Genomic DNA, 24,777 nt, shown 5'->3' with positions numbered 1-24,777 from the left:
TGAAGCCAGGGGGAGCTTCGCTATTGATGTCAATGGGAGCAGAAGCGGGGGCACGCAGCCCGTCCGATAAAGTCTAGCAATATCCAGCCCCATAGAAGGATACACAGATCACTCACACCAGGCCTGAATTGGGTCCGAGGTGCCCTGTGATCACAAAGCCCCCCCTTCCCTGTGCGTGATCCCTTCCCCGACGTTTGTCTGGTCAGTCGGGAAGCATCCTTTTAACATTCCGACCCCCAGTTCGCCCGCAGGCGTGCACCACCCGGGCCTGCGCTCTCTGGGATGGAAGAGGCGGGCGGGCCTGACTTCAGCCACAAGTTTTATTGTTTAGTATCAGCTCACCACACTTCAGCAAGCCACTACTGGGGTCTGTGGTACATTAATAGACATCGGTTGTAGTTACACTCAATGGACTCAGATTTGTACAGCGTTTGTACATAGGAAGGGGAGGGAAAAGAATCAAATAACAAAATAAACATTAGCAGTCAAACCATTTTTTTTTATCTTACTCACAAAATTCGATAGCCAAAAAAATGACTAAGCTACAAAATTGTAATACATACTGTACGGGTAAAATGTTATTGTCCATTTATACATCTACTATCGCCTTTATTCTGGTAACTTGCATGGAGGCCTATAGATGTTAGTGGATTAATAATTCCCTACAAGATAGTGGTGAACCGCTAAAAGCTGCTGTAACAGCGGGGTATTGGAATCTTGTGAAGGTTTCATTGCAGCTTTTTGTTTGTTTTCATGAAACCATCATGCATATCCACTGAAAGTCAAAGGAACTGATCAGAGAAGGGGATGGGGCAGTAGCTGGTATGTCTTGACTATAAATTTTGGACCCATGACTGGGTAAGGGTGTTAGCATGGGACTGTGTGTCCGCTTCACTTTTCTGAACTCTGAAAAGGATAAAGCCAGTACTGCCCTCCAAATGCTTGTAGGATTTCTCTTTAGCTAGGATGAGGGGAAAAGGTTGCTAATCTGGACCTTCAAGAGCCTCTCCAGCTGGCATGGAGACTTTATTCTTCAGATGATTTTTCAGCCTTCAGTGGGAAAACAAAACAAAAAACTCTTCCAGCCACTGAACTAATACAATGGACAGAAAGTCCAGTTTTCCACAGTCCCTCTTTGAATGGGAAGGGTGCATGGGTGGACCAGACAGCTCAGCACTGTTTTTCCAGGTAACTAGCTCTCACGCAAGACCCCTTGACTGGAGAGGAAAAGTTCTCCCCTCTCACCCACACTGCAGTTCTTGATCCCAGAGGCATATTCTGCACACAGCCCTGGATGTGACACCAGCACAGAACACCCAACGGAGACAATGGTGGGGGTCACGGAGGAGAAAGCAGCCCCCTATCTTACTTCAGATTTGAAGCTCTGAACAAGAGCTCTGGGATTAACATTGACAGGAGAGATTTTCAAATGGGAGCTACTGACTGCCAATGGGAGTTGGCTGCATAACTTCCCTTTGATGACCCCCCCCCACCTCCCCTGCAAAAAAAAATAAAAATAAAAAAATACTGATGATGCCGGTTACACAGAATGTTGCAGAGTACTTTATGTACCACTGTAGCTGGGCAAAAGTCATGAGATGCTTATAAATAAATGTGGTGGAAGGGGACCCTCTGACTTGTCACTTTCTGTGTTTCGTTCTAATTTGGTCTCCTAAAAATCTATGGGTGCAGCTGGCACCAGAGCAGAGGGCCGGCATGAGCCGTGTGCACTAGGGAAATCCCTCACCGCTGTCTCTGGTGCCTGTTTCACTTCTGCAGGACTTCAGCGGAACACAGGCCTCGTGCTGGCCCTGCGGCACAGGGTGCAAACACACCCTGTGCGATCTGCATTCCTGAGTCATGCAGCTCCTGGCTGGGCTCTCCTGAGCAGGGGCATCTGTTTCGGTTGTAACTCTCCCGCCTGCAGGGTGAGCTGGAAATGGGGCGCTGAGCCTCTATGGCTGGGTGCACAGGGGCAGAGCCTGGGGCTGCTCTGGTGGGTCCCAGAACGGGTTCGCCCCTCGCTGTTGCTCTCGGTGCAGAGATCTCTTTCCAAAAGGGCAAACTCAGAGCCTGCGGGACAGCGTGTGATTCAATGCAGCCCATTGCTGTGGTAAGGCCATCCAGGCCTTTCCTTGGAAGGCTACTCTCCCCTTAAGGACTATGCCCTCAGTTACATCCTAGCGAGCATTAGATCCTGAGAAGACAGTCGAAGCCAGCTTACAAAGCAGGCTCTCTTCTACCTTCTCCCTGTCACTGAATGGGCTCAGGTGCACTGGCCTGGGACATCTTGATAGGTCAAATTCTCCTCTGGTTTCAATCAGGGCGGTGCCACTCGCTTCAGAGCTCTGGCCCATTCAGCCCAGCCCATGGAGCACACCTCCCAGCTCCTGTTTGAACCCGGGGAAGCAGGAGGGTCGCAAAGCGACGCAGAAAGTTGCTATTTAATCCTCTTTAAATAACGGGGGCTTGTCACTTGTAAACTAGACAGAAAATAAATATAGATTGATTACAAAATCGACCCCCCCCTTCCCACTTGGTAAGTCCCATGAACTCCTGTGCACTCACCTGGGTGCTGCCTTCCCTAAGCCCTGGAAGGCATTTTCCGAAGCCCGTGGCATTGCCCCGAACGCTCCCATTGATGTCAGTGGGCATCTGACCATTAATTTCAGCAGGAGCAGAGTCAGGCAGCCAATGCTGGACACTTTTGAAAATACCGGTTCACACAGGCAATGGGGTTCCCCCTCCTGCATGGACAGTTATTGCAGATGGATACAGAGGTGCCCAACTGGCTCTCTGCATTCACAATGGCAACAGTTCTTTGTGCAAATCTGGGTGCTCCGTTGTGCCTGGATTTCTGTGCACATGGCTTGGAGCTCCTGCTTTAAAAACGTGACCCTCAGTGTTGTTTTGGGGCCCAAACCTGCACCCCTGAACTCCCACTTACAGCAAATAGGGGGAGTCTGAGGTGCCCAGCAAATAGAGGAAAGAACAGAAATCTGCTCTGGTTACAGCTGGAGCTCTCCTGCTCTAGACGGGGCCTTTGTTTAACTATCATCCTCAGTCTCTGCCTCACAGCAACATGTTAGCCCTCTCCCGCCAGATACTGTACTGAAGAGCGAAAGACAACTGAGACTGGTAGGTGCAGCCCCCAAGCAGCCTAATGCAAGGTAGCCCAACTCTTCCAGCTAGTGATTACAATTCTGTGGATAGCAGTGGAGAGGGAATCAGAGCCTAGCAGCCTCTGTCCGATGCGACTACATCCTGTGTGTGGGTTTTCTATCCAGACCCTCACAAACAGGCATACAAAGGTTCTAGCCAGCTGCCTCCAAAGCTTTGCTGTGTACGGGCCTGCAGAGCTACCATATGCCACAACACACCCATGGGCCCTGGCTCTGGGCCCCGGCACAGCTGGTCCTGCTAAGAGATCTCTCAGAGGAGAGAGGCTAAGGAGACCTGTACTCACCCCCACCAGAGGCTCCCTCCCCTTCATCAACTCAGAGTAAACACTGATTCACAAACAGCTGAAATAAATTATATCATCTGAAATCAGATGAGGTACCACCTGTGCTATCATACAGTTTTAAGGGGAGTTTCCATGGTCTACACCTGAGAGGTCTTCTGTGCAGGGAAGGGGGAGGACTGTCCCAACAGCTCTTCTACGATCCATTCTTACTGGCTTGAGCACAGCCAGCCTAGTAGGTCTGACTCATTTCTGTAGTTCATCATACTATGTGAGTGGGTGGGTGGGGGGAGAGGGACAGGGATTACCTGGCGTGGAGAGTGCAGCCTTTGGGAACATACTTAGGAATTTTCTAATGCCCCAAGCAAACCTCTTTGCATTTCCTCTAGGGGTCTAGGAATCACTGATGAAGTTTCAGCCACCATCAGCTCTCAACCAGACCACATTGTTCAGGTGGGATGAATGGAGACTGTCCACTCGGCCGATACAAATTCCACAGTCAAAACCGATACGGATAAGAAAGCAAAACAAAAGGTTCTTTACACAGGTAGGTTTCCATACCGCTCCTTCTGGAATGATGCTCGTCTTGGAAAATACGAACCAGGGGATTGTCCTACTTAGGTCGGTTAGTACATTATAAACAGTCCTGTTTTTAAAGTTAAAATACTGTCGCTAGTCTTTAGGAGGTGCATCCTTTTCCTGTTGGTGCGCAGAAGTAGATACTGGCATGAAATGATTCTCTCCACCTCTTCTTCTCTATCAGTGCTTCTCCTGGAAGAAATGAGACTGTGTTAGGAAAACAGGGGCCTTGGCAATGAATATGTGATCAAGGTAGATCTAGGTTACCAAACTCTCTGGCTATTTATCCAAGGAAGCCAGCAAACTTCATAGAGCCATACAGTTAAAGGACCGTCAGATCATCTAGTCTAACCTCCTGTCCACCATCACAGGCCACCAACACCACCCAGCACCCGCACACTAAACCCAGCAATTGAAATTAGATCAAAGTATTACAGCCCACAGGAAACTTGACCATTATGTGTCACCGGCAGAGAACAGTGGGGACCGAGGTGCACCAAGGCACAAGGCCACTGCAAAGACAGGGAAACGCTTAAGCAAGAAAAACCCAGGTAACCCTGGCAAGTGACCTGCATTCACACACCGCAGAGGATGGCGAAACTGACCTCCGCCACCCCCCTCCCCAAGGCCAATCTGACCAGGGGGGAAATTCCTTCTGGACCCCCACCACATCGCGAATGCCTAGACCCTGAGCATGTGAGCAAGAACCAGTCAGTCAAGCATCTTAGGGTATGTCTATACTTACCGTCCGGGTCGGCGGCTAGCGTTCGACTTCTCGGAGTTCGATATATCGTGTCTAATCTAGACGCGATATATCGAACTCCGAACGCGCTCCCGTCGACTCCGGAACTCCACCACCGCGAACGGCGGTGGCGGAGTCGACGGGGGAGCCGCGGACTTCGATCCCGCGGCGTCTGGACAGGTGAGTACTACGAACTAAGGTAGTTCGAGTTCAGCTACGCGGAACTTGCGTACCTTAGTTCGACCCCCCCCCCTAGTGTAGACCAGGCCTGAGAGAGAAAATGCTTGGTGCCATCTCAGAGCTCTGGCCCTCCCTGTCCAATGTCCCATCTCCAGCCCTGGCCATCCCTAATGCTTCAGAAGAAGGAGTCCGAAGAGGGGAGGATGGTCATTTTTCTGCAGACAAGGACAATCTGCAACCATGGGGAAATGGCCATGCTGCTGCAAGGTACCAGGTACTTAATCAATCTGACCCATGCTACCAGGGAGGAGACAAAATTCTGAGACCATGGACCTTCTCCCTAGGCTCTGAGAATCTGAGAGAGCATAAAAGTAAGCCTCCCCCATAATGGTCTATACTGTGAAATACATAGAGATCTGCTGAACTAAGGAAAGTTCTAACTTGTGCTGACACGGGAAGAGAGACATACGAGTGCTGATCTGGGAGAACTGTCCAATATGGAAGATGCATATGGAACTTCTCAGCTGCACCAGGTCAATAGTCCAAGGCATCACAGTGTGCACATTACCAATTGCTTTGCATGGTTTTTCTTTTCTTTTCTTTTTTTTTTTTAAACTGGAAGCTCTAGGACCCAGAGGTTTTCAAAGCCTCCAGCAACAGCTGAAATCTGTACTTTCAGTTTCAGGCCAGTCCCAGCTGTGGGGAATTGGTTCTAGTGCACTCGGGAATGAGAGCTATGCAAAGCCCATTGTTCTTGCTGTGGAACGTCATGGTCAGGATGAGCTCAGCGTGAGACGTGCCACTGGCACAGTGAGACCCCACGGAAGAAGTCCTGCATGGGCGTTTTTTTATTCAAATAGCTCAGTATTGTATAACCCACCTCCTGCTTGTGGGATTTATCCTGTTGATGGATCCCATTAGCAGATCCCGAGTTTCCAAGAGTCTGTAACAGAACAGATGAGACTTGGTTGAAGATGGGCACTGATAAAAAGCATCAAACTCCCCAGAAGCTTTGACAAACTAAACTAACTCCCCTTCAGACAGATTTGATATTAACTGCTGCATGCTGGGAAATCAGAATTTAAAGCTCCCATGGTGCTCTTGGCAAGGAATTCTTAACCTCTGCATCCTGGCCAATTCCCTAGGGGGTTGGGCGGGGGGGGGGGGGGGGAATTGCATTCTTCCTAGCAATGGAATTTTCCCCTGTAGTTTCAATTGGGCGGGGGGGGGGGGGGGGAATTGCATTCTTCCTAGCAATGGAATTTTCCCCTGTAGTTTCAACTGGGCAAGGTCCCATTCTTTGCACTGAACTCCTGGGTAGCGTTGCCTCATACTGTTGGATTTGCTAATCTGCAAAGTGATTTGAGTTCTTCGGGATACCAGGCACGACAGAAACAGTGCGGATTCATCACTTAGTGCTGAACATCTCTAGAGATGAGTCAACCAGGCAGAATAGGCTTTTGTTTCTACCTTTAAAAACACAACCGAGTTCAATGTTGATCGTGGCTCTCTAGCAGTGAGAACAGTGTCCTCATCCTTTGCAACTACAATATAACCAGCATGAGACGAGGGCTGAAGTGTATGACTATGGCATGCCAACTTTCATTCAGAGTCCTTCTACACTGACAAGATTGACAGCTGTGAATCCACCACCAATGCATTATTGATGGCAGCACAGGTGGATGTTATAGTGGAGACAGGGCTCTGGAGCTTTAACTATCATAGAATCATAGGACTGGAAGGGACCATGAGAGGGCATCTAGTCCAGTCCCCTGCACTCATGGCAGGACTAGTATTAACTAGACTGTCCCTGACAGGTGTTTGTCTAACCTGCTCTTAAAAATCTCCAGTGGCGGAGATTCCACAACCTCCCTTAGGCAATTTATTCCAGTGCTGAACCACTCTGACAGTCAGGAAGTTTTTCCTAATGTCCAACCTACACTGCAGCCTTGCTGCAGTTTAAGCCCATTGCTTCTTGTCCTATTCCCAGAGGTTAAGAACAACATTTTTTCTCCCTCCTCCTTGTAACAATTTTTTATGTACTTGAAAACTGTTATGTCCCCTCTCAGTCTTCTCTTTCCAGCCTAAACAAACCCAGTTTTTTCAATCTTCCCTCATACATCATGTATTTTAGACCTTTAATCATTTTTGTTGCTCTTCTCTGGACTTTCTCCAATTTGTCTGCATCTTTCCTGAAATGTGGTGCCCAGAACTGGACACAATACTCCACTTGAGGCCTAATCAGTGCGGAGTAGAGCGGAAGAATGACTTCTCACGTCTTGCTTACAACGCTCCTGCTAATACATCCCAGAATGATGTTCACTTGTTTTGCAACAGTATTACACTGTTGACTCATATTTAGCTTGTGATCCACTATAACCCCCAGATCCCTTTCCGCAGTCCTCCTTCCTAGACAGCCATTTCCCATTTTGTATGTGTGCAACTGATTGTTCCTGCCTAAGTGCAGTACTTTGCATTTGTCCTTATTGAATTTCATCCTATTTACTTCAGACCATTTCTCCAGTTTATCCAGATCATTTTGAATTATAATCCTATCCTCCAAGGCACTTGCCACCGCTCCCAGCTTGGTATTGTCCGCAAACTTGATAAGTGTACTCTCTATGCCATTATCTAAATCATTGATGAAGATCTTGAACAGCACCAGACCCAGAACTGATCCCTGCGGGACCCCACTCATTATCCTCTTCCAGCATGACTGGGAACCACTGATAACTACTCTCTGGGAATGGTTTTCCAACCAGTTATGCACCCACCTTATAGTAGCTCCATCTAGATTACATTTTCCTAGTTTGTTATGAGAAGCTCCAATATCAAAAGCTTTACTAATGTCAAGATATACCACATCTACCACTTCCCCCTATTCACCAGGCTTGTTACCCTGTCAAAGAAAGCTCTCAGGTTGGTTTGACACGATTTGTTCTTGACAAATCCATGCTGACTGTTACTTATCACCTTACTATCTTCTAGATGTTTGCAACTTGATTGCTTTATTATTTGCTCCATTATCTTTCCGGGTACTATCATTGCATATACCCTTGAGCTCTGTCTACACTACAGCTTCCTCTCTTGCTACAACCAGTAGTGACTCAGGGCTACTAAGCTAGTACGGGCAGACACAGCTAGAGAGAAGAAAGGCCAGGCTGCGTTTTGGAAGCTTAGATCCTAGAAATTCAGGTTGAGCCTTTAAAAGGAACCTGTTTGCCCAGTGAGCATTCCTAACTGCACTTGGTATTGCTTCTTGCATGACAATCAATCACTCTGGAGTAATGTCCCAGGTTACTTCACCCCAGCATTTACAGGGCGCTCCAATTTTCTGCAATACAGTACATTCCCCAGTCCCTGCAGAAGACACGCAGCCTGTGCCTTGAGTGGCAGCCGCATCCAACACTACAAATTAAAGGCTTGAACTTCACCGAGTACAAGGTCGCTGGGAATGAATAAGCTGGAATGTAATTTGCTAGAAACTAAATAAAATCTCCCAGAGCAATTATTACAAATTCTTTGAGAAGAAGCTTGAGTGCCAAATCCTTGTCATTTCCTGTAAAGCTATGAGATCAGGGTCTCCAAAGACATGCAGTATGTGGAGTTTTTTGTTTTATTACAGGCTAATACCTAGCCGTAGTCATGGCCACGGCAACAGTAAAGTGCCAGTTACTTGACAACGAGATGGAGACAGTGCTATTACACCGCCGCGCCTTGTCTAATAGCAAAGCCAGCCATGCACGTCAAGGGAATCCAGAGCATGTCGGCTGATAAGCCTGCAAAGGGAAAGCAGCAGCATCTTGTGGTAATGAGCAATTTCCTACTTTAGAGTGTCGCAAAGTGAAGGCCGTGCAGCTGAGAGACAAGGGGCAGGCTGGGTCCCCCTGAAACGGCTACTGTCGTCTTAGGGATGATTATTTCTGTAGATCAGGGAGAGAGCGGAGTGGAATGGGCTTACACTGAAACTCGGTATCTAGCCAAGCACAACCAGAGTCCAAGAGTGTTTCAGTCCATCCCATTGTGCCCACTGGCCTCCATTTAAGGGCTCAAAGTCCTTGGTCTTATCCTTAAACCCCTGGACGTCCCTCTCCTGTCAGAGAGAAAGGCTGGTCTGCGGTTCAGGCACTGCACTGACACTCCGGAGATGGGGGTTCAGTCCTGACCCCACCGCACACTCGCTGTGTGACCCCGAACGAGCCATTTAGGCCCAGGTTTTTAAATGTATTTAGGCGTTGCTGCACACAGTGTTGCAACATTGGATTTAGGAGCTTAAATCTCATTTTAAAAAGGGATTTAGGCACTAAGGAATCTAACTACCATCTATGTCAATAGGATTTTGGCCCTTAAGTGCCATCATCCCTCTTGAAAAAGAGATTTAGGCTCCTAAATCAGTTAGACATTGCAATGCTGAGCACAGGTGTTTGTAAATACCTTTTAAAATCTGTCCCTTAGTCTCTTTGTGCCTCAGTTATCTATATATTGGAGATGATATTTCCTTTCTGCCACCCTTTGTCCTGTATATTTAGCTGGTTAGTTCCGAGGGTAAGGGACTCCCGTGTGTGCGTGTGTGTGTGTGTGTGTACATACAGCACTGGTTGTGACTATGTGTGTGTGTGTGTGTGTACACAGCATTGGCTGTGACTCTTTCCATTTGTGTGTACACAGTAGCTGGCACACTGAGGGGGCCTCCGAGTGCTATTGTAATACAAATAAACAACATGGAGCAAAGTAAAAAATCATGTAAAAAAATAGTCTATGAAAAAGAAAGCGAAAGATTTCCCTGTGCCAACAGGCAGGAATTGCAGAGGTACTTCCTCCGTTCAGGAAAAATAGAAATAAATACCATTTCTGGACCATTTCTGGAGAAGGAGAAGTGAAAGGGAAGATCTCTTAGCACCGACAGGGTTTAACATTCCTTCCAAGCGGGACAATAGCCACCATACTACTGGGTATTGTAGCCATCGTGACACATTTTAGTTTATGACATGGTGATTACAAGAGAAGCTAAAATAACTCTGGTGACACTGGCAGGATTGCATTATGGCTTGGACTACAACAAAGCTACAGCTGTGGTGTGTGATACGGAATGAAAAATACACAGCTCTATCTCACACAAGATGGGTGGCTGCTTTTCCCACTCTTCTGTGTGCAGAGGAATCTATGCCAAACCAGGCATTCTTGTCTTAGACTTGTCCTGTCTTCAGGGCAGGCGCCATCCTTTTATTGTGTGTTTGTACAGCACCTATTACAATGGAGCCCGGGCCTCTGATTGGATCACTAAGTGGTCATAGACTCATAGAATATCAGGGTTGGAAGGGACCTCAGGAGGTCATCTAGTCCAACCCCCTGCTCAAAGCAGGACAAATCCACAGTTTTGTTGGGTTTTTTTTAACCCCAGTTCCCTAAATGGGCCCCTCAAGGATTGAACTCACAACCCTGGGTTTAGCAGGCCAATGCTCAAACCCCTGAGCTATCCCTCCTCCCCGCCTGTAGTGGGCTTTGTGGTGTTCTGCACTTGGGGAGAGAAGCAGGATATCCATTGGTCCAGACTGCCTGCTATAAAGTACCTGGACCTGTAACAGCACAGCATGGCAGAGGAAAAAATAACCACAGCCCTAGCCTCTGTGCGTAACGGTTTGGTCATATCATGCAGTATTAAATATCCTTCCGAATGTGCATTATTAGCAGCATGCACTTGCTGTAAGAGATGAACATTTTTAGGACAAGGTAGATGAGGAAACATTCAATCAAAGGAACACATGTAAGGTGTAAAAACACCAGGTCTCTACGAGATGTAAACTGATTGTAGACTCTAATTCAGAGAAAATGTGGTCCAAAAAGCAAAAAGATAGAGAATGACAGAGCTTAATGTAAATAACAGGGCCTTTCCACAGAAGCAGCTCCCGGGGACAATCGGTTGGATCTCAGATACACTAAGGGCAAATGACAGAAAAGGTTGAGCATGCCAAGATCATTTAAATCTATTCTCAACCTCCGCTTTCACAGCAGAGGGTGCAGGAGAGATGCTGGAAGCCGTTCTAAGTTTCCCAGGGGAGGCAAAGGAAGTACTGGAGGAAATCAGAAGGATTCTGTAGCAGGTGACGGACCCGTTTGGCATCTGACCAACCCCCTGAGTCAGGTACAGTCCAAGAGTTCTGGGGGAACTGGCAAGAGAGACGGAAAAACCTTTCCCAGCTGGATCTCTATTGAAGCACTTGGAAACTGAAGAAGTATGTGTTGAGGGGTGGCAGGGAAAGTGAATTCTGACAAGAACGAAGAAGAGGGATGACATAAAACCATCTTTTTCACTTTTCATGTATCATTTTAAAGGAGATACACAATGAAAAATAGTCTTAGCCTATAAGCCAGGAACAGGGTGTTAATATAAACGAAGAGATAAAGTCAGTCTCGCTCTCTCCATGAGGCCAAGTGAAAACCCAGCCAGAGTTGCTGCTAGAAAGAAAACTGTTATTAGGCTGTTCCCAATGGTTATTCCCATCTAGATACAGACACACAGGCCTGGCTCCACTTTGGAGGTGTAATCCCCACCTTGAGGAGTGCTAACACTATAGTCACATCAGCGCATGCAGCAGGAAGGTCTGGCCAACTGAGTACGATCCCATCTGAGACCATAGGTACACACTCAGGCCGCTAGCCCCTCCTGAAACTTACGTCGCCATGGCTATGGTGCTATTTTTAGTGCACTAGCTCAATTAGAGCTAGCGCGGATATGTCTAGGCGAGCTGGAAATTACCCCTTGCCTGAAGTGTAGAGGTACACCCCCCCACACATTCCCTTTCTATACCCATGAATGCAGCCAACTCTGGTGTGAAGCCTAGTAGGTGTCTAAAAACCATCCAGCAGCACCGTATTTACAGGGTAAGAAAGGAAATCAATGCTATACACATATGAAATGAAGAGATACTGTACACGTGAAGTTACCATTTAAATAGGTCGACTGTAATTACCCACACTGGAATTTGATGCAGGATACTGGGACTAACATCCAGTTCTTGTGACGGGTGCCAGAGGATCTTTAATGATCCACACACAGTCATGCAGTTGGTTTTAGATCTCACCTGAAAAACAGAATCTGTAGCAAACACTGCACCCGTGATGCTTTGTTCCGTCAGAGGGAAGAAGGCTACCTACTGAATCACTACCTACACCGCCAGTTTGTTTTCCTTGGTGGTGTGGGACCCCACCAGAGCATTGCTCTGGGCATGTCGCTGCCGTGGCGCGAGCGATCAGGTAACTCGCTGCTCCGGTGCGGGGAGTGCACTACCTGTGTTTTCTCCGAAGAACTCCTCATGGCCTCCAGGAGTTTCTCCATTTGCTGACCCTGCTCCAGTGCATTCCGTAGGACATCCTCCGTGCTGACCAGTCGGTGCTGCAGCCGGAGAACCTCAGACTCTGACGAAGGGTCAATGAGGGAGTATCGCCTTTGATCCGTTACCGATTTCTCTTTATCCTTGACATTTAAAGGTTTAAAAAAAAAAACAACAACAGGGGAGCAGGTTAGACTCTGGTAACAACATAGAAACTAGGGGCAGAATACACTTGAGGGTGACTAGTGCCAAACTCTGATTTCAATAACAGATCAGAGCAGACTGCAAGTTTGGAGAGAACCAAGTATTAAATGCAACAATGAGCTGCTCAGATTTGTTGCTAGCTGAGATCAGTCAATTACTTAAGTCTCCACCTCTAGAGGTCGCTGCCGTCTATTGGAATCACACAAAGGCAAAACTAGATCTGAAAAAAACCATTAAGTCTCATTAGCTCTTCTTGTCCACTGGGATCTTCCTCTATCCCCTTATCCAGGAATAAACAACAGGGGGAAACAAGCAACTTTGTATTTTCTTCCTAGTCTTCTCTTACTATTGTATTTTAGGAGATCTGACGCCTCGCAATGAATACAGACAACAAAATGACTCCAGCTATTGGTTGAGATGGAAAGGAAGTATTGCCAAGATTTTTTTTTAAACAATCCCTTGAAAATAAGTGTAGGTATGTGAGGCCTCAGTTATGCAGATAATATTATTTTTACAGCACTATAAGTGTGCGTGCCATTTTACATCATTCAAATAAGACAACTCTCTCAATTTTATTATGAGTCTCATGGTAGCTGGCATTTTTCTTAAAGCCCCAGCTTCCGGAGGCATGTGATTACATGAGAATCTCAACTTTCATTTAAAAAAAAAAAAGTCAGTCCTAGCCATCACAGTTGCAGAAAAAAGATGGGGGGAAAAAAAAGGATGACCCAGGTGCATCCTAAAGGCTCAGAAAAAAGGACAAATTAAAAAAAATATATATTTTTTAATAAAATCGTGACTTTCCAGGGCTTGATTCATGATTTTTTTATTTTTACATCTGGGGTTGGCAATCCGGATGAAATGAGGCTCCTGCCTTGAATATTAATGTATAGCTCTCTGTAAGTACAGCTGTACGGCACATCTCAAAAACAAAGGGGAATGCCAATGCTGATGAAGGACTGAGATCATTTAGGATTACTCTAACGAGGTGCATGCTAAACCATGCCCCAGCTGACATACACAGTGTGAGACGGTTCCTCTGTCAAAGAGGCAACGTACCATGAACAAAGCAATGTGGCTGGGAAGGAAGGTCATAGGCTCCGTATTGTCATAATCTGTATTTTGACGTTTCACAATAAAATGACACTGCCTGCTTTCCAGCAGGACAATTTTGCAAGGATTTGCTATCAGCAGACAGCACTTTCCATTAGCAACCAGGCCTCGATCTGGATAAAAGTTCAAAAGTGACTAATCATTCCCAATGTCTCCACTGTTGGGTGCCCAATCTGAGACACCTCACAGAGGCTTGATTTTCAGAGAATTCTGAATGCTCGGCTTCTGAAGTTTAGGCCTATTTGGGGTGTCTTAAATTGGCCATGCAAACATGAATGCACTTGAAAAACCACCAGGCACTTTGGAACGCTGAGGTTCTAATGTTTTTCTGCATGCCCTGCCCTCGGAGATGAGGGCACACCGCAGCTCCCAGAATCACACCCAGTGGGTGTTGTAGACAGCCAGCACTTCTTAGACTGGGTTCACATACACAAGACACCAAAGGAAGCCCCAGTGTAATTTGCTGAATGACTGCAAATTTAAAAAAATTATGGCAAATTCAATGATACCAAAAGAATCCCCTGACTGTGAAAAGTCCTTCCCATGTTTGTCTGTTCTGCCACAAACATTCACCCCCTGAAGACCGGGAGTTAGGTAAAGCCCTCCCAGACACCTGTGCCAACCAGCAAGGACGGGTGCGCCTTGCTCTCACCAGCACTATCAGCTTTTCTCTCAGGCCTTTGATGTCGTCTTTGAGTTTCTGCTCTTTCAGCCTCCACTCTGCTTTGTGCACCTCTCGGCTCAGGTCCCGCTCTGGCCCGGGCGAGTGACGGGTTGCTTCCAGCAGCAAAGCTCGCAGCTCATTCAGGCTCCTGAGGGAGGGATGGGGAGAACCTCACAAAGGGGAACATTTATTCGGTTGTCTTTTGGGCACAGCATGGTGTGTGTGTGTGTGTGTGTGTGTGTGTGTGTGTGTGTGTGTGTGTGTGTGTGTGTGTGTGTGTGTGTGTGTGTGTTTTGCAACTTCTCTCAGCTTTGAAAGAGGACATCTAACAAGGTGTGGTCTGAGAGAGGGGGCCAAACCGCGAACCTTGCGTCCAAATCCCCCTCCAACGTTGGGAAAATTCACCTCAGGACTCAGCTCGCCTTTGCAGCTGGACTCCACCGGTAGGACAGATTTTCAAAAGAGCTCAACATCCAATATGCTGATTTTTTTTTGGCCACTTATTTCCGTGCCTCAATGGGAACTGAGCTGTGTCTTGAACACCTGGGACAGTGGCAGGAGCTGAGCGCGCTTGATAATTCAGCCACTGACACACTAAACCAGCACCTAACATCCTAATGATGGGAAAGTTGAAATCTGGGTTTCAATCATTCAACTCATATTTTTTTTTGTACGTTAAATAGCGATGCTCTGAATAGGGCCAAATTCAGAGTGTGTCTTACAGACGCCTGGGTCCTTCTTACGGATCATAACACTACAGCCTCTTTAGTTAGTTTCTAAAAGACCAACCTTTCCTTTTTGAGTAGCTCCTGGCTAATCAGGACCAGCTGGCCTGAAGCATCATGCGTTTTCCTGGACAAGGTCTCCAGTTCAGCTTCCAACCGCTTCTTTTCCTTCAACAGAGAATCTCCCTTCTTCTCTCCAGCTTTGCATTTATTTTCCAATGCTAAGGGAAGAATAAAAGGGGAGGAAAAAAGTCTACCAGTCCCTACCTACATTCCTTTTTTGGATGACTTCATTTCTCAATTTCATTTCCATTCCTTGCAACGTGGCTTCCCCTAGTTAGTTATGCCTAGTTAGTGATCTGCAGCTGCCACTGGAGTCCATGAGAGTTGCAAATGCTCAGCGGCACTCAGGATGCAGCCCTGTATAAGCAGAGATTCCAGAAATTATAAACTCAGCTGCATTTATTTCTACATCCCTTTTGGCTTCACAATTTGTTAAGATTATTGGGCCAGCTTCACTCCCTACAGGATACAAACAACTTCCACGGGCTGCACTTGCATCTTTCTGGGGTAGAATTGGGCCCGTTGCGTCAAGGACAAACATTTGCTAAGCACAGTCCTCTTATACACGGCCAACTGCATGTTTTATGCACACACATTACTAGGTTGCTTATGTATAAACCCTAAGTTCTTCTTATAATGGTGGAGGTACAGAAAGACCACAATGAAACTATCTAGTTCCCACCAGCACTGGATTAGGGAAACTTACCACTTACTTGGGCCCTTAGAGTTTCAGTCTGGGAGAGGAGGGACGACACCTCTTTATCTCTTTTACTCATCTTATCTTGCAGTTCTTTAAGTGAATGGGAGAGAGAGAGAGAGAAAGGGGTTACATCCTTGGCAACTGCTTTGCCTGATCACGCAGTAAAGGCCAACGGTGGCATGGAGACATTTAGGATTCCATGGCCCAGACTAGAGACAGATGACTGGGTGCAAATACAAGTGTCCACCCTCTCGAGAGAGAGGCAGAGATGGAAGGCACTAGCTGGTTTGTGTCTCACAGCATCTCATCCCCATTTGACCTTAAGTGAAGTGGAGACACGCAGCTAGGAAGCAGCACCAGAGGATGGGCTTAAACAACAGATGACTAGTGAAGAAAGGAAGAACGAAATATTATGAAAAAGCAAAACAGAAAGGAGCCTTCCTCGCAATTCCGTTTGTTACCTACTGCCCTGGAAGGCAGGGATGATGGAAAAAGCAAAGACAGAAGTTGCGTAGAGTCAGCTCATTTACACAATCAAATCAAAGCCTTAGATTTGAAGTGCTGCAACATCCTGAGTCTGAGACAGCTTTTTAAACCACTTTATCCATGTTTTGTCCAGTGCTTAGACTCAGAGAAGCCAAATATACATGGATTCAGTGACCATCTTAAGATCAGTTTGCTGCTGGACACAGTAAAGGGCCCAAACCTAGCGCTTGAGTCCTATCCTAGTTATTTAACTATCAGTCAAGTATCTGATCTGGTATAAAATACACACCCACACGGCATTTGCAGGGCAGAGAAAAGAAAGGGTGTGGGGAGGGGGGGAAGAGAGAGACACAGAGAGAGAGAGGGCAGAATGATAGCTTGTGTGTGTGGATAGGAGGGAACAGGGCATGAAAGTATTTTAGCCTGAATCCAAAGGAGCACGAAAGACGCTCCATGAACTAATTGGCATTTATACAGGGTGAAATTCAAACCCGTGCAAGTTCAGAGATGACATCCACACAGCAGAGATGGGCCAGAGCCAAAAAGCATGGATCCAGGCCACAATTTTTCCAGCCTCTGGAGTTGTTCGGCTCCAGAGCTATGGTTTGGTCCATTACAGAGATGGAAACCACTGTGAAACTCAGCTCTGAATCAAACCTTATCCAAAGTTTAAGTGTGTCTAGATCTGGGGTTTCATTTCAGGCTCATATCTGATTTATAGCAAGGTAGAGGGAAAACTCCAAATTCTTCTAGCCAGTTGCAACATGCACCTCGTCATTCCTGTTAGCCATCCTCTGATGGGAGTGATTTTTACTCAATGGACCAGATTCAGCTGCTGTAAAATTAGTGCAACTCTACTGAAGTCAATGGATCAATGCCCATTTTCACCAGCCGAGGTTCTGACCCATATTGTAGGTGTAGGGGGAAGACTTTGGAATAAGAGACCTCCACTGTATTTGCTCAGACAGGCATGCCAGCCACACAGGTGAAAAAGCCAGACAACCAGTGCAACCTACACAAAAGCACAGAGATGACATGAACTTCCGAAGCCCACTTCAGCTAACTCTTCCTAGTTAGAGCAGAAGAGTGAAAGACGCGGCATGTCAATCACTCTGACAGTGAAATTCATTACCTTCCATAGCCTCCTTCATCTTCATCTTCTCTTCTGAAATATCATTAGTTTCAATCATCTGAAATAAATGTAAAATATACACAAATATATATACACACACATATCTATATACACACACACATATATATATATATATATATATATATATATATATATATATATATATATATATATATATATATACACACACACACACACACACACACACACACACACACACATAAAATGCCCACTAACTCTTTACCATCATTCTCCCGTAGACTCAAAGCAAAGTCAGTGAATTTAAAACTCTAGCAGGCACAATAAGGAACACACTGGCACCAATGTCCTTTGGTCTTCATATTTTGCCAATCAGATTTACATCCTTAAATCAAATCCTTAAAAATAAAAGTCACTTAGAGAGCTGAGCACTGAGGTGGGTACAGCTGGCATTATCTTAATGGAAGGCCCAAATTCCACAATTGATCAAAGTAGGGCCCAGTTTCCACTTTCATGCAACAATGTTGTAGTTCAGTGTATGCAAAAAGGGATCATTAGGAATGGGCTCAACCTGCAAACTCTGGATCCAGGTGCCAAACGCCCCAAAGCTCAGGGATAGGAGGGGCGATCTGGAGTTTTGGTTTGGACCATCTCTGATAAGAAGTCATTTTCATCAGTGACTAGGGATTTTGGGTACATCTGTTTTTGAGGCCTCAGCTGGAGACACCTTAAAGAGCAGTGACTGTCAGAGAACAGGTCCTCAGCACCTTCTGAAAAGCAGGCTCCTTCAAGGGATGTCAAGTTGGATACCCCAAAATTGCAAGTCCCTGAAGTAAAGGCTGGCCCGAAGAGTCTCTTTAACTCCTTCTGTGTGACTTGCCTTTTGGTTTCTCTCTAAGCTGGCATCAGAATTAATACTGTGACTTACAACCATGACTCAACACATGCTACAATTCCGGGTAATACTGCAGCACATGCTTAAGTGCTTTTCTGAACTGCAGTCTCAGAGCTTTTCCTTCTTCACAGTTAATTTCAGACTTATTTTTACCACATGGAAATTTTAGTCCAGCTAACAACTCACTTACCTTGGAGCAATGCAGACCCGCCTAGGACCTTTCACTTATACAGGGGGATGTGTGGAGGCCACGTTTCTAAAGGAACAGCGTGGCATAGAAGCACTAATGGTTCTGATATTAATGCCACAGGCATTCATCATGACAAATCTTGTTGAAACCCTTAGCCAGGGAGTGGAGACTGTTTTAAAACGACAGCAGCTCTAGGAGAACGTAAGGGGCATCAAACCAAACAAAGCTCGACTCCCGCACGAAGGGCAACAACAACAGTCAAAAGGCTCAGAGATGAGCTGCAGGTGTCTGTGCACTCGGCCGGCTTGGCGCGCTGTTACTGGTTTTGCTCCAATCACACCTATGGCTTGTTCTCCCAAAGCGCTGGCCATCGTGGAGTGGAATCTAGTCACTTGGCTTTCTTCCTCTTTCCCCAGGGGATTCCACATGCTCCCTGTCTAGGGGTCACTTTAGTGTATGCACACTACTGTCCTCTTACTACTTAACTACCATCACTAGACTCCTGGCCTTAAGGGACAATTGCACTGATTAGTTATAGCCAAGACCTCAATACAGCAAAGCATCTGAGCACTGCTTAACTTTAACCACTTTTAAGTTCCATTGGCTTCGCCCAGTTAGTGGATTGTGGTCACTGACTTGACAGCAGTAGGAGCAGGGTCTGAGGGTGCAATACTTGCCTCTGGGGTGATTCTCAGTGACAAAAGTCATCTCACTGCAACTTACCAAAACACACGAAGCACCTGTTTGAATGCATGGGAAAGCAGGAGTCTGTATAGTCGTAAGATACATTTGTTTATTTTAAATATTTGAATAATTCATGTTCTGTTAAATTAGCCAAGATATTTAAAAAAAAATAGAATTTACCCTGCGTCAATGACAGTCTCTTGCTTTTGTCCATGCATTCATTCCAGGAGCAAGCTGCATTTTCTTGGCCTTAATTTGCATCAGAGAGTCAATATGATCGCTTTCTCTCTGACTGTTAGTTCCTTCAAGACATGTTAGGCCCAGTCGAATGCCTAATAAAGTCAATGGGTGCCTTTCCATTGACTTTAATGGGTTCTGGATTGGACCTTCAGTTCTTTCTTTTTATTTACTCTTCTTTGGAGTTAGGATTGGATGTAGACAGAAACTCTTTTCTATGACACTGGAGTTTTCTACTAAAGAACTCCCTGTATATTTTCCCTGAGGGGAGCTATGCTGGAGCCCTAGCTCTGTAGCTTTCCATGCCATGCCTTTTGGAATTGCCTCCTTTGTATTTAGGATCCATGCCTAGCTAGGAGAGAGGATGCACGTTGGAGAACCCTTCAAATACCATTATTAATGCTTAAGATTCTGCCTTCTCTTTTTGTTCCTTTCCCTTCTTTCACACCCAATACACATGCTCTTTTACTAGTATTAAGCTTCAACCTAACAAACACACAGGCAGCTGCTTAACTTTACTACCATGCAACTGATGGGACTACTCAGTAATATTAAGCACGTAGTAAATGTTTGCAGGATTGGGGCCTTAATTTGGAGCAGTGGGGTACCTTTCAAATACCTGTTCTCAAGCAAACAATGTATATTCCAAGACTTGTGTTTGGTTGTCTGTATCCCACTGTGACAGGAACTCTCTCTTGCTTTGAATATTCTTTTTATCTAGCTTCTGGTGCAAAGTGTAAATACGGGCAGAGGATCCAAACACGCAGAGGCTGTGCAGTGATTTTCCTATCACCTAGCACAAGTGGTGTGAATAAGTCACAGACCGACCCTTTGTCCTTATGTCATCTCATAAAGATGGAAGGGTACCTACCATGTGACAGACAGCAGGGCATCAGAATAACAAGGCTGGTGGGCTAGAGAAACATATAATAAGCTCAGAAGAAACAGATCCCTCCATGGTTATGATAGTTACTGCCTGTCCTCCCATCAGCACTAAGATGTGGATGAATCACCTTGAAGTCAGGCATTTCGTCATGTGTGACTAGTGCCTTGACTGGCAGACTTCCCTTCTCCCTCCCGCCCCCCATTGTGAGACCATCCCCATCAGCTGTTCCATTATAACCTTCCCTTATAAACACCCTGCCAGACAGGGCCTTATCGATGCCCCCGTCAGTGATGAGGAAACAAAGACAGAAATGAAGTGCTCTTTCCCAACTTCGTACGGCAGGTCGGTGGAAGAGCCAGGATAGACCCATCATGTCCCAGCTACCAGTCTCCTGGCTTAACCACACAGCAGCCTTCCTCCCTTATGGCTCCCATTGACTTCCACTGAATGATGACCTCAGGGGAAGTCCTAGGTCAGGCTATACCCTAATCTCATACCGGTTCTGTCTTTGCCTCTATATCCTGACTGTTCAGCCCTTCTGTAATGGCGACACCTGTGCGAAGCACATGAACCGCCTCTGCATTAGCTACTCCTGGCTGCCAGCAAGCACCTTCTAGTCCAATTCCCCACGCAGAATGGTATCCTTACCAGTGCCCTCACTTCCATGAGCAGGGAGACAACAGGCTCCTTTACCCAGAGCAAGCAATGCCTAATCCTCCTCCCCCATCGTGGGCCCACCCAGTAATGTGATAGGATTGCTCAGAAAAACAATGAAAGATATGGATAAAAAAATAATCAGATGGCTTTAAAGCCAAGAAGCCCAAGCAAATCATAATACAGGGCAAAATTCAGGTTAGCCCTATGAGGAATAATAGGGACAAAACAACATAAACAGAATAGCCCAAACCCATACATTGGCATGCTGAGAAGGATGCAGAGCCTCCATGGACTGCAGTTTGTTCTCTAAGACAAGCACTTTTTCCTGCAATCTTTGGATCTCCTGTTTACTCTGGGCTTCTGTTTTCTGTAGTGTCTCATAGTCCAACATCTTCTTCTCAGCCAGAGAAATCTGCTCTTTCAAGAAAGCTATTGCTTGAGCCTGATCTTTATATTCACTGTGAAGCTTCTCCAGTTCATGCACTCTCAGTTCGGCATCTCGGCACTTCTCCTTCATGTCCTGAAGTTCTGTAAGGTGCTGGTTTGTTTTGGTTTCCAGTTGCATTTTCCAGTTGTTGTTGCTTTCTTCCACTTCGTCGCTGGCTTCCTGTAGCTTCAGCTTCAGACTTTCTTTCTCTTTTATGTGAACCGCAGTCTCGATATCGTGCTTAGCTTTAAGGTTCTCCAGTTCAAGTTGGTGCTCCATCTTTATGCTCTCTACCACGGCCTTCAGTTCTACTATCTCCTTGTGTTGGGTGTCAGGGCCTGTGTTCAGGGTGGCTTTGAGGTCTTCCAGAGATTTCTGATGGTCAGATGCCAAGGTATCCAGCTTGGACTTCCAATTGTCCATCAGCCCCATGTTCTCATTGGTGGCTTGTTGAACTTTGTGTTTCAGGTCAACGATTTCCTGGGAATATTTTTCATTGACGGCTTTCAGCTTCTCTATCTCCTGCTGGTGCTTCTTCAGGGTCTTTTCATACTTCTCCTTCAGCTGGCTGCTCTCTTTCTGGTGCTCCTTGCTGGCAGACAGCAGCTGGTCTCGCAGGCGAAGCGCCTCTGACTGCAGACCAAGATTATGCTCAGGGGTCTCTGCCTGGTGAGAGTTTCTTAGGCATTGTCTAAGCTCCTCCACCTCACTGCGCTGGACACTCAGCTCTTCCTCCAGCTGAAGGATTCTAGACTTCTCTGCTACCGTAGTTAACTGAAACAATTACAAAAAAAAAAAAAAAGAAAGACACAAAGTAAGTTCTCACCTTTCCTTGCTGTCTGCTTCTCTTTAGTAGACGTGTTCCAGGGACAATCAAATCCCAAGCACATTAGCCAAAGTTTAAAAAGAAAAACATCATCCTCAATCCGATTACAGGTTTTGCACCAGGGTAATTAACAATACTTTCTTGCATCAAGGTCTTTATGCTGATTTTTAATGCATGCTTCCAATTTGAACCGTTGGTTTGCATCAGAAACAACATGTCTCTTTGAAACAACTGCTGTAGTATTAGCTACTAAAAGGTTACAGGGGTTTATTACAAATAATGTCCTGAAATCTCATTATATTTCTGAACTGGGCTGCTTGCCAGGTGACTCAAAGAAAATACTACTGTACACTCAGGAATATGGTAGATATTAAAATCAGGATTGTATACATCATGAACGTTTCCTATTATTGCTCAGTTCTTCAGAGCCTCTGGCACCTTCACAACTTTATGGTTTACCCTGGTGTAAAAGGAAAAGGAATTTTACACATGGAGTCTTGTTAGAATTTATTAGCAAAGTAAAAATAAGGTTGAATGCTAGAAGATGTAAGATAATAAACTGCTGGCCATGGGTTACACTGCATGACAGGTTTTGAATAGCTTCTTAGCTTTCTGAGTTTAATCTTTCTGGCCTGATTTGACTGCTGATCACGGTGGAGGTCTTGGGTTGCGTGGGCACCTTTGGGTACAGAACAACAGACCTGATAAAAGGAAATGTAAAAAACAAGCAATTCTACAACATTTACTCCTTTAGCACCAAAACATAACAACTGATCCATTCTATTTATTTGTTTAGGCTGACATTTTTCAAAGCTGCCTAAGGGATCTGGATGCCTGACTCCCACTCATTTTTAATGGAAATTGGGCGCTCAAATCCCTTTCACCAGTTTGGAAGACTCCACCCTGGCCTTTTGGGTGATCTGTACAGATTCACAACAGACAAGTTAACGTAAGGGCCCATAGGCTCCCACGCAGCCCTCACACCCTGGCCGCTACTAGGCAGCCTACTCAAAACTCCTGGACGTGAGGGGCTAGGAGAACTCTGATCTCTTCCAGAGGCCCCACCCACGAGGATCATGACTGGAGATGATGATTGGCCCCACCGATTGGCCCGACCATACTATTTAAGCCAGAAGGCGGCACAGGGAAGTTGTCTGAGTAACTGGGAGATCTCCTGACTGGCAGCTGCACTGGATCTGACTCGTGCTTGAGCCCCAGTTTCTGATTCCTCCTCTGACCTCTGGCTTGGTTCCTGATCCCAGCTCTGACTCCTGGCTTGGACTCTGGCTCTGACCGCTAGGCCCGACTAGCCCTGCTCTGACCACATCGCAGTCCTGACAGTCTGCTTGTCTTTTTAAAATCAGCCGCTCTCCCCACCATGTCACACCTTCATGAAAAACCTTCTCCTCACCCTCCCCGAACAAGGCTCTTAAAGCCCTGATGTATTGCTCCTCTTGACAGCCTAACTAACCCAAGTGACCACACCTGTAGGCTGACTTTGGAGCAGCTCCATTTAGACTCTCCACCCTTATCTTCCATCTCAAATTGCAGCACCCACAATAGGAGGAAGGACGTTTGCAACATTGACTGTCACACTGTTATTTCCTACTGCAGCTTAAAAGGACCTCCGGAAGCAAAATGAACCGTGCAAGGTTTAATTGTTATTTACTTGGCGGTGTTAATCGAATGGTGAGTCGTGAAGAGCACATGTTGAATGGCATCATGGGGTTGAGAAGCAAACTCAAGTCAGAGGAAATGAGCCACCACACAAGAAGCAAAGGCAAAATCATAGGGTGCTACTATTTCCAGAAAGGGAGTGCAAATACAGTAAACAACGAAACAAAAACCATGGAAGCCCAAACTCAAACCAAACAACACAATCCAAAACAAGGCATTGCTGGCATCAATGCAGCTGACAAGCACACGGGGTCTGCAGGCAGGGCAAGTGGGGTTGGGATTACCCTGGTGTCCTCTAATTCTCTGAGGAGTTTTTCAGCCTGTGCCTTCTCAAACAGCAGGCTCTGCTCGAGCTCCCGTATGCGGGCATGCTCCAACTGCGTCTGAGTCTGGTCACACACAGGGAAGAAAAAACAACAACGACGACGACAGGGGAGAGAGCAGAAAACAGAGAGAAAAGGCTGCAACATCATGTTCCGTGTACAAGACAAGGAAAGGCAGTTCACAATGGGAGGAGAATAAACGTCTGAACGGGCAGGAAAATTCATCCAAACAGAACTAGGCTACTAAGGGATTTTACATGGTGGCTATTTAAGACACAGTGGACTCCTCTTATCGGGCCCGTTTTAGCAAAGCATCCCTATTCACGAAGGGGGCTTGAGTCCCGCTAAAGGCGAGGAGACTGAAGCAGGCGCTTATGTGCTTTCCTGAACGGGGGCGATAGTGAGAACACTTCACAACAGAAGAAATCCACCCCAGCGCAGCGGGCGTCAGTACAAGGTCTATGCACCAATTAAAGACCATTCACCAGAGGCCTTGTGCTCACTCTTAGCAATGCGGGCCGTTGACAGCTGCCTACTGGCAGAGTTGCACACTGCAGTGCACTGAAAATTACTGGGACTCTCATTCGCCTTTTGCAATAAAGAGAGAGTTTGAA

At 46.2% G+C, this 24,777-nt stretch overlaps 1 protein-coding gene across 4 annotated transcripts in view; it reads right to left on the bottom strand.

Moving 5' to 3' along the window:
- Positions 1 to 211: 211 nt before the first annotated feature.
- CLIP2 (CAP-Gly domain containing linker protein 2) overlaps positions 212 to 24,777 on the bottom strand; it is a 124,244-nt gene continuing 99,678 nt past the window's right edge. Inside the window, exons 9-18 of one of the 4 annotated variants that reach the window (XR_006574376.1) lie at positions 24,125 to 24,229; positions 21,167 to 22,111; positions 17,383 to 17,440; positions 15,771 to 15,854; positions 15,066 to 15,222; positions 14,265 to 14,424; positions 12,253 to 12,438; positions 11,910 to 12,046; positions 5,845 to 5,907; positions 212 to 4,234 (exon numbers count right to left, since the gene is read on the bottom strand). Coding sequence is in view for 2 of the 4 variants with exons in the window: in XM_044993825.1 (XP_044849760.1) it covers positions 4,223 to 4,234; positions 5,845 to 5,907; positions 12,253 to 12,438; positions 14,265 to 14,424; positions 15,066 to 15,222; positions 15,771 to 15,854; positions 17,383 to 17,440; positions 21,167 to 22,111; positions 24,125 to 24,229 (1,770 nt within the window). In the remaining 2 variants the exon portion in view is untranslated. The remainder of the gene's footprint in view (positions 4,235 to 5,844; positions 5,908 to 11,909; positions 12,047 to 12,252; positions 12,439 to 14,264; positions 14,425 to 15,065; positions 15,223 to 15,770; positions 15,855 to 17,382; positions 17,441 to 21,166; positions 22,112 to 24,124; positions 24,230 to 24,777) is intronic. The other 3 variants (XR_006574377.1, XM_044993825.1, XM_044993826.1) reach the window with 3 other exon arrangements.

Source organism: Mauremys mutica, chromosome 19 (genome assembly GCF_020497125.1).
Source record: "Mauremys mutica isolate MM-2020 ecotype Southern chromosome 19, ASM2049712v1, whole genome shotgun sequence".
In the NCBI taxonomy this organism is placed as follows: Eukaryota; Metazoa; Chordata; order Testudines; family Geoemydidae; genus Mauremys; species Mauremys mutica.
The sequence above is the reverse complement of the archived record's forward strand: the minus strand, read 5'-3'. Positions and strand labels throughout refer to the sequence as shown.